The 10173-nt window shown below is 49.5% G+C and overlaps 1 protein-coding gene across 3 annotated transcripts in view; it reads right to left on the bottom strand.

Annotated features, from left to right (window-relative positions):
* Positions 1-3564: 3564 nt before the first annotated feature.
* Positions 3565-10173, bottom strand: part of trit1 (tRNA isopentenyltransferase 1) — a 35059-nt gene continuing 28450 nt past the window's right edge. For all 3 annotated transcript variants that reach the window (XM_068006389.1, XM_068006387.1, XM_068006386.1), the window contains exons 9-11: positions 8154-8263; positions 6187-6304; positions 3565-4946 (exon numbers count right to left, since the gene is read on the bottom strand). In XM_068006389.1, the coding sequence (XP_067862490.1) occupies positions 4834-4946; positions 6187-6304; positions 8154-8263 (341 nt within the window). In that variant the 3' untranslated portion in view covers positions 3565-4833. The remainder of the gene's footprint in view (positions 4947-6186; positions 6305-8153; positions 8264-10173) is intronic.

Here is a 10173-nt window from a genome sequence, read left to right as displayed (position 1 = left end):
CAGACCCACCAGAGGTGGCGGTACAGTGATATACAGTCAGGAGGGAGTGGCCATGGGAGTCCTCAACATTGACTCCGGACCCCATGAAATCTCATGGCATCAGGTCAGACATGGGCAAGGAAACCTCCTGCTGATTACCACCTACCGCCCTCCCTCAGCTGATGAATCAGTCCTCCTCCATGTTGAGCACCACTTGGAGCACTGAGGGTAGCAAGGGCACAAAATGTACTCTGGGTGGGGGACTTCATTGTCCATCACCAAGAGTGGCTCGGTAGCACCACTACTGACCGAGCTGGCCGAGTCCTGAAGGACATAGCTGCTAGACTGGGCCTGCGGCAGGTGGTGAGCGAACCAACATGAGGGAAAAACCTACTTGACCTTGTCCTCACCAGATGCAGATGCATCTGTCCATGACAGTATTGGTAGGAGTGACCACCGCACAGTCCTTGTGGAGATGAAGTCCCGTCTTCGCACTGAGAACACTATCCAACGTGTTGTGTGGCACTATCACCGTGCTAAATGGGATAGATTCAGAACAGATCTAGCAGCTCAAAACTGGGCATGCATGAGGCGCTGTGGGCCATCAGCAGCAGCAGAATTGTATTCCAGCACAATCTGTAACCTCACGGCCCGGCATATTCCTCACTCTACCATTACCAATAAGCTGGGAGATCAACCCTGGTTCAATGAGGAGTGCAGAAGAGCAGGCCAGGCGTACCTAAAAATGAGGTGCCAAACTGGTGAAGCTACAACTCAGGACTACATGCATGCTAAACAGCGGAAGCAACATGCTATAGACAGAGCTAAGCGATTCCACAACCAATGGATCAATTCAAAGCTCTGCAGTCCTGCCACATCCAGTCGTGAATGGTGGTGGACAATTAAACCACCAATGGGTGGAGGAGGCTCTGCAAACATCCCCATCCTCATTGATGGCGGAGTCCAGCACGTAAGTGCAAAAGACAAGGCTGAAGCGTTTGCAACCATATTCAGCCAGAAGTGCCGAGTGGATGATCCATCTCGGCCTCCTCCCGATATCCCCACCATCACAGAAGTCAATCTTCAGCCATTTCGATTCACTCCACGTGATATCAAGAAATGGCTGAGTGAACTGGATACAGCAAAGGCTATGGGCCCCGACAACATCCCGGCTGTAGTGCTTAATACTTGTGCTCCAGAACTAGCTGCGCCTCTAGCCAAACTGTTCCAGTACAGTTACAACACTGGCATCTACTCGACAATGTGGAAAATTGTCCAGGTATGTCCTATCCACAAAAAACAGGACAAATCCAATCCGGCCAATTACCACCCCATCAGTCTACTCTCAATCATCAGCAAAGTGATGGAAGGTGTCGTCGACAGTGCTATCAAGCGGCACTTACTCACCAATAACCTGCTCACCGATGCTCAGTTTGGGTTCTGCCAGGACCATTTCGGCTCCAGACCTCATTACAGCCTTGGTCCAAACATGGACAAAAGAGCTGAATTCCAGAGGTGAGGTGAGAGTGACTGCCCTTGACATCAAGGCAGCATTTGACCGAGTGTGGCACCAAGGAGCCCGAGTAAAATTTAAGTCAATAGGAATTGGGGGAAAACTCTCCAGTGGTTGGAGTCATACCTAGCACAAAGGAAGATGGTAGTGGTTGTTGGAGGCCAATCATCTCAGCCCCAGGACATCGCTGCAGGAGTTCCTCAGGGCAGTGTCCTAGGCCCAACCATCTTCAGCTGCTTCATCAATGACCTTCCCTCCATCATAAGGTCAGAAATGGGGATGCTCGCTGATGATTGCACAGTGTTCAGTTCCATTCGCAACCCCTCAGATAATGAAGCAGTCCGTGCCTGCACCTGGAAGGACAAGGGCAGCAGGCTTGGATGATAAGTGGAAAGTAACATTCGCACCAGACAAGTGCCAGGCAATGACCATCTCCAACAAGAGAGAGTCTAACCACCTCCCCTTGACATTCAACGGCATTACCATTGCTGAATCCTCCACCATCAACATTCTGGGGGTCACCATTGACCAGAAACTTAACTGAACCAGCCACATAAATACTGTGGCTACGAGAGCAGGTCAGAGGCTGGGTATTCTGCGGCGAGTGACTCACCTCCTGACTCCCCAAAGCCTTTCCACCATCTACAAGGCACAAGTCAGGAGTGTGATGGAATACTCTCCACTTGCCTGGATGAGTGCAGCTCCAACAACACTAAAGAAGCTCGACTCCATGCAGGACAAAGCAGCCCGCTTGATTGGCACCCCCTTCACCACCGGCGCACAGTGTGCCACAGGATGCATTGCAGCAACTCGCCAAGGCTTCTTCGACAGCACCTCTCAAACCCGCGACCTCTACCACCTAGGAGGACAAGGGCAGTGGGCACATGGGAACAACACCCCCTGCACGTTCCCCTCCAAGTCGCACACCATCCCGACTTAGAAATATATCGCCATTGCTACATCGTCGCTGGGTCAAAATCCTGGAACTCCCTTCCTAACAGCACTGTGGGAGAACCTTCACCACACGGACTGCAGCCGTTCAAGAAGGCGGCTCACCACCACCTTCTCAAGGGCAATTAGAGATGGGCAATAAATGCTGGCCTTGCCAGCGTCGCCCACATCCCATGAACGAATAAAAAAAAATCTTTCTTGCTTCTGCCCTCCCCTAATCCAGCCAGAAAAGCCCAGAATTTCTTTAAGCTGCAAAAGGCAGTGGGTGAGTGAACACTGTAGAGAGACTTTGGTGGAGTCACATCGTGGAGTCCACGGACAAACTGAAGGCAGTCAATTCCACCCAAACTGCACTCAGGATGAGACAACAGACGAAGCCTGTGATAGAAAGATCCTGGTCGATCTCTTCAAACGAACGCCCATATGAGATCCCGTCGACTGCCTCACACCAACCCACTCTCACAATGACTGAACTAAGAAGAAGCCATTGGAGCATGCAGTGGTACCAGCTGTCACTCCAAGGCCTCGGTGCTGCCCTCAGCTACCAGGGCTCTGCCAGCTGTTGGAGGAGATAGTTCCAATTACTGATGTAATAAAACATCCCAAGGCGCTTCACAGGAGGGTAATCACACAAAAACTGACACAGAGCCAAAGAAAGAGGCATTAGGACAGGTGACCAAACGCTTGGTCACGGGGGTAGATTTTAAAGGAGTGTCTTAAAGGAGGAGAGAGAGGTAGAGAGGCAGAAAGGTTTAGGGAGGGAATTCCAGAGCTTGGGGCCTCGACAGCTGAAGGCACAGCCGCCAATGGTGGGGTGAAGGAAATCGGGAATGTGCAAGAGGCCAGAATTGGAGGAGCGCAGAGATCTCGGAGGGTTGTAGGGCTGGAGGAGGTTCTCATCTGACCCTTGTATTTCCAGTAGGAGTAACAGCAGTGATTAGGTGGGGAGACCCAACACTGGACAATGAGCCCCACTGACATCAGCGAACTGAACACAGACCTGGGATCTTTGCATTACACAGGACTGTGCAGTTCCCCCTCCTCCCCGGTGGATGGGGAGAGAGAGAGGCAGGGGCGGAGAGTGCTGCTGAGTGTCACACATCATTTTATAAAACATCGGACATCATTATTTCATTTTATTGATTTGCAAAAAGTGACAGAGAAATTAAAACAATATTAAAATCATTCTGATCTCTTCAGTGCCCATGTGCTGTTCTCAGTGTGTCTGACTGGAGTATCTCTCTCCTCCACTGGGATTCTTAGAGAATATTCATTAAAAGTACAAGACAATGTAGAAAAGGACAGGCACAAAATTGAACAGGGACATTCAGTGGAGAGGCCACACAAGGCACTGTCGCACGGGCCGTCTGCTGACTCCCATTTACAGAGGGACCCTGAACACTCAGCTCACCCCATGTCAGTACTAACTGGCAGGCTGTTCCTGGTTAAAGCTAGCACCCTCCTCTTACACCCACAGAGACACTGCTTGAGGGTGTTTGCTGCTTCTGTCAGTCCCGGCTCCCCTCATCTTTCTCTCTGTCACTAAGGGATGAGGATGGTGTCTGACGCACAAGCTCATACAAAGAGTGCGGTACAGCAAGCCATGTCATGAGAGAAATCTCTGTACACCGTGCGAGCCGTGTGTCACATCAATGACTGGCCGCTGTCCACGGGGTCCTCCTTGTCTTATTGTACAGGTGAGTGAGGAAGGAGCAGCCTATCGCAGGCTGCCTGGGACACACCATCCAGTCCAAACATCCGTTACCTTCCGCTACGTTTGCTCAGTTACTGCCGTCTGGTATCAGGTCAGGGGTTGCCAACTCTCCGGGATTGTTCTGGAGTCTCCAGGAATTAATGAATAATCTCCAGGACACTGCTGTGAGCCACCCAAGGAGAAATATCATTGGGGATATTAAAAAAAATTGTATCTTTTCATTTTCTTTGAACATTTTCTTTTATTAGTTAAAGCTATATTGGAGATGGGAGAAAGGCTATTTGACCAAGTGGGGCGGTTGGAGGCGGGAGGTCATGTGATGAAACGTCCAGGAATATGTCCAACCAGAGTTGGCAACCCTAAATCAGGTGTCTCTGACTTTCAATAAAATCATGACATTTTCCTCCTAACATTGATCGACAGGAAGCTCCCTGATTGCAGCCCAGCTGGGAAACACTGTATTTGACCAATTTCTGTGCAGCCACAAGTCACAGAGCTACAAGCAGTGTTGTAGACAACAGCAGCAGTGGGCCCTTTAACACCATGAGTGATTAACTCTCCGATAGCTAGTATCACACAGCACGGCTCAGTCACTGCCTTGTACTGTACCATCCACACAGGTCCCACCACATCCCTGGGCAAGTTCTTGTGACGCAGTCGTACACCGAGGCAGACCCTACATTTCTTGTGGGATGTTTTTGGTGTCGTGGGAGCTGTGTGTATTTAACTGCGACTCGGCCCTCTTGCTCTTCTTTAAATGGTGCTGGTGATTCTTGGATTTCAGGTGCGCTGAAAGATAAACACACCAAATTCATTTAACCCGAGCCTCGCTGGAAATTCTACGGCCTGTCCAATAAAGCGGAACTTCAACCAGCGACACCCGCTGAAACCCAGGCTCTCCAGCCAGGCTGTATTTGATGTCTAGCTCTCAGAAAGAAAGCATCACGTAAACTGAACATTTTACGGAGACGCTCCCAACCGCTCAGTAAGTCTACAGATCGGGATGGTGTCGAGCTCCATCGCCCAATCTGGGGCAAGTTAATTGATCGCAGCTGGGAATTGGCAGGCACACAATCGGCACCAGCAAATGGGAAGTGGGCAGGACTCCAGCTCCGGATCGCCATTCACTGAGCTCTGCTGTGATTATCCAGGAGGAGAATGGGTGTCCGCAGGGTGATGCAAACACTCGCTGTCCAACCTCACATGAAGAATGGAGATTTGGGCAAGATATCCAGGAAAGAGTGAACACTCGTCAGAGAGGAAAAGATCAATAATAATCTCAGAAAGGGACCAATCAGACCTTCTCTATAGAGGGTGCAGTTTATCAGGTATCACGATTAATGAGACAGTCAGCGCTCACGCAGTCTCACCCCGACACTCATTCAATGAGGGTTAATGAGACTCTCCTCACACGCCCCGTCTCGCCCCCCCCACGCCCCGTCTCGCCCCCCCTCCACCTCACACGCCCCGTCTCGCCCCCCCCTCCACCTCACACGCCCCGTCTCGCCCCCCCCACGCCCCGTCTCGCCCCCCCCTCCACCTCACACGCCCCGTCTCGCCCCCCCCACGCCCCGTCTCGCGCCCCCCCCCTCCACCTCACACGCCCCGTCTCGCCCCCCCCACGCCCCGTCTCGCGCCCCCCCCCTCCACCTCACACGCCCCGTCTCGCCCCCCCCTCCACCTCACACGCCCCGTCTCGCCCCCCCCACGCCCCGTCTCGCCCCCCCCTCCACCTCACACGCCCCGTCTCGCCCCCACCCTCCACCTCACACGCCCCGTCTCGCCCCCTCCACCTCACACGCCCCGTCTCGCCCCCCCCTCCACCTCACACGCCCCGTCTCGCCCCCTCCACCTCACACGCCCCGTCTCGCCCCCCCCACCTCACACGCCCCGTCTCGCGCCCCCCCCTCCACCTCACACGCCCCGTCTCGCCCCCACCCCCATACACTCAGTCTCGCTCGTTCTCTCTGGGTTATTGTGTTGTTACGTGCTACCATTCTCACTGTTCCCATGGTGAAGGGTTTCTTACCCTTCCATTCCCGGTCACCGAGGATGATTTTGTCGCACAATTCACACACTCGCCTGTTCCTCTTCCCTTCGCTCGGGTCAGATTCCATGGTTAGGGGCTGTGCTGCTGGTTCCTCCCCCTGTAGACAAAGTGAGCAGGATTCAAACAGGATGGAAAGTGTAAACACCATAACTAAATCTGGAGTTCAAGTGACGGTTACAGGCAGCGCAGCAGGTTAGGATCTCGGAGCTTAATGAAACTAAGAGCTTCCATTCAATGAAGTCATTAATAAACTATTTTGAAAAGTCCTGCAGTTTTTATACTCTGGAGGAGAGCGTGCTCAGTTTCTACAGTAATTCTCTGTCAGTATGGCACCACTTGTATTTATAAAACACTTCCAGAACCTCAGGACATCCCAAAGTGCTTTACAGCCAATGTAGTATTTTTGAAGTGTAGTCACTGTTGTAATGTAGGAAACATGGCAGCCAATTTGAGCACAGCAAGATCCCACAAACAGCAATGTGAGAATGACCAGATGATCTGTTTTTGTGATGTTGGCAGAGGGGTAAATATTGGCCAGGACACCGGGGAGAACTCCCTTGTTCTCCTTTGAACAGTGTCATGGGATATTTTACATCCACCTAAGGAGGCAGACGGATTTAACGTAGATTATGGCGATACAAATATTAAATACAGTGTTTTTGGGTGGTGAGGGAAGGCGGCCGAGAACATTAAAATGGAAACAGCACAGCCAGAAAATAAAGTTGTAATTCAAACACCAGGGCAGGGGCGGGAGGGATAAAAACTCGAGCAACAAAAGGAAGAAGAATTTAAATAGCCGGGCTCATGGCAGAGGTGGGCGGGGGGGGTAGAAATTTCACCAGTGGGGCAGGAGTCAGAGGAAGCAGGGCAGAGCGAAAAATTCAGCAGGTGGTATGAGCAGGGGGATTGCAAATTACATGGAATTACATAGTAATTACAGCACAGAAACAGGCCATTCGGCCCAACTGGTCCACGTCGGTGTTTGTGCTCCACACGAGCCTCCTCCCTCCCTACTTCATCTAATTCTATCAGCATATCCTTCTGCTTCTTTCTCCCTCATGTGTTTATCTAGTTTCCCCTTAAATGCATCTACACTATTCGCCTCAACCACTCCATGTGGTTGCAAGTTCCACATTCTCACCACTCTCTGGGTAAAGAAGTTTCTCCTGAATTCCCTATTGGATTTATTAGTCACTATCTTGTATTTATGGCCCCTAGTTTTGGACTTCCCACAAGTGGAAACATCTTCTCCACGTCTACTCTATAGAACCCCTTCATTATTTTAAAGGCCTCAATCAGGTCACTCCTCACCCCTCTCTTTTCTAGAGAAAAGAGCCCCAGCCTGATCAGCCTCCCCTGATAGTTGCATCCTCTCAGTCCCGGTATCATCCTTGCAAATCTTTTTTGCACTTTCTCCAGTGCCTCAATATCCTTTTTGTAATAAGGAGACCAGAACTGTGCACAGCACTCTAAGTGTGGTCTTTTCAAGGTTCTACACAAGTTTAATATAACTTCCCTGCTTTTGAATTCTATTTCTCTAGAAATAAATCCCAATGCTTTGTTTGCATTTTTATGGCACTGGCGTTGACGCAGTGTTTTTACTGGCCGGAGTCCAGAACGGCCTAACAAATTCTTGACGTTTTAGCTTCAAGTGGCAGCTGAACTGCATGAGACCCGGGTCATGGGACACCAAAGAACAAAGGAAATGTGGCCTTTGAGTGACGTTCTATCCCTCCCATTCTTACCCTTCTTTCTCGTTCTGATCTGGGGGGCTTGAGGCTGATTTTTTTTTTTTGCTGCTGAGGTCTACATACAGCACAGAGGGATGGCAGAGGTTCATGCTCAGGGTTTAAACAACTTTAAGGAAGAATGTGTGGATCCACAGGCTAACTGGACCAGAGTGCCTCACTCCTTGCTCACTGGACATTGCCCGGTTTGCTCGGTACCTTCAGGAAACTCGCGAGGATCTGCAATGCAGGTTTCAGCACGGTCTTCTCCCATTGGCTGACGTCGGTCACATCCAGACCAAACACCGGCGGTACATTAGGGCCCGGCCCTTTGAAATAAAATCACACACAAGGTGGTCACAGAGTGCCTGTGGTTATATTACAGGAGAGTTAGTCTTCCTGTACTGCGTTGCCAGTTTTAAACACTTCCTTTTCTATCTGCCAATCTCCCACCTCGAAGGTATTCAAACATTCCCTATGTCTCATGTATGCTTTTATTCCTTTGATTTCTCTCATTATGCCTCCTGTTGTCTCCTGCCAATATCACACCTTCCATTTAATCATCTCCTGTTCTCCGCTTAATCACCTTACAGGTATTTCAGAGATGTAAGCAATCTTACAACACCAGGTTATAGTCCAACAGTTTTATTTGAAAATCACAAGCTTTCGGAGGCTCACCTGACGAAGGAGAAAGCCTCCGAAAGCTTGTGATTTTCAAATAAAACTGTTGGACTATAACCTGGTGTTGTAAGATTGCTTACATTTGTCCACCTCAGTCCATCCCCGGCATCTCCACATCATGCGTATTTCAGAGAGAGAGAGAGAGAGAGAGAGAGTCAGACAGTGAGAGAGACACACACAGTCATAGACAGAGAAGAGATATTTTAAACTTTGATATATGGTGTATTGTTTGACTGTTGAGAAGAACCATCAATAGCTATTTGTCCTGTGAGAAATGATTTCCAAGTTTGCTCAGAACTGCTCTTTGATTAACACCAACAAGGTTTCTGTCTCATTCACCACCGGACATGTGTTCTCCACTCTGATTTACAGTTAGATGTGAAGCTTGGATAAGTTAACTTTACATCGAGCCAATGTAGTGATTTGGACAGCAGAGAGCGTAAGCAGATTTTGTACAGGCAAAGGACTCTGTGACCCAAGTGAGACATCACAGTGTTACAGGAAGTACTACAGTCAATGAAATATGACTGAATTCAGACACAGAAATTTCATCAGACTACTGTTCTCATTCCGCAGACATTCTTAGAAAAGGTAATTGATCCACTATTAACTAGCGCGTTTTATTACGTTAAATCATAGAATGGTAACAGCACCGGAGGAGGCCATTCGGCCCATCGAGCCCATGCCGGCACTCTGCAAGAGCAATCCAGCTAGTCTCACTCCCCCGCCGTTTCCCCGTAGCCATGCAATTTTTTTTTCGAGTAGTTAGCCAATTCCTTTTTGAAAGCCACGATTGAATCTGCCTCCATCACCCTTTCAGGCAACGCATTCCAGATCATAACCACTCGCTACGTAAAAAAGTTTTTCCTCATGTCGCCTTTGGTTCTTTTGCCAATCACCTTAAATCTATGACCTCTGTTTCTCGACCCTTCTGCCAATGGGAACAGTTTCTCTCTATCTACTCTGTCTAGACCCTTCATGATTTTGAACACTTCTATCAAATCTCCTCTCAACCTTCTCTGTTCCAAGGAGAACAACCCCAGCTTCTCCATTCTCTCCACCAAACTGAAGTCCCTCATCCCTGGAACCATTCTAATAAATCTTTCCTGCACCCTCTCTAAGGCCTCCACATCTTTCCTAAAGTGCGGTGCCCAGAATTGGACACAATACTCCAGTTGTGGCCAATCCAGTGTTTTATAAAGGTTCATCATAACTTTCCTTGCTTTTGTACTCTATGCCTCTATTTATAAAGCCCAGGATCCCGTATGCCTTTTTAACCACTTTCTCAACTTGTCCTGCCACCTTCAGCGATTTGTGCACATAAACCCCCAGTTCTCTCTGTTCCTGCATCCCCTTTAGAATTGTACCATTTAGTTTATAGTGTCTCTCCTCGTTCTTCCTACTAAAATGTATCACTTTGCACTTCTCTGTGTTATATTTCATCTGCCACGTGTCCGCCCATTCCACCAGCCTGTCTATATCCTCTTGAAGTCTATCACTATCCTCCTCACTGTTTACCCACTTCCAAGTTTTGTGTCATCTGCAAATTTTGAAATTG

Source organism: Heptranchias perlo, chromosome 26 (assembly GCF_035084215.1).
Source record: "Heptranchias perlo isolate sHepPer1 chromosome 26, sHepPer1.hap1, whole genome shotgun sequence".
NCBI lineage: Eukaryota > Metazoa > Chordata > Chondrichthyes > Hexanchiformes > Hexanchidae > Heptranchias > Heptranchias perlo.
This window is presented reverse-complemented; position numbering and strand designations above follow the sequence as displayed.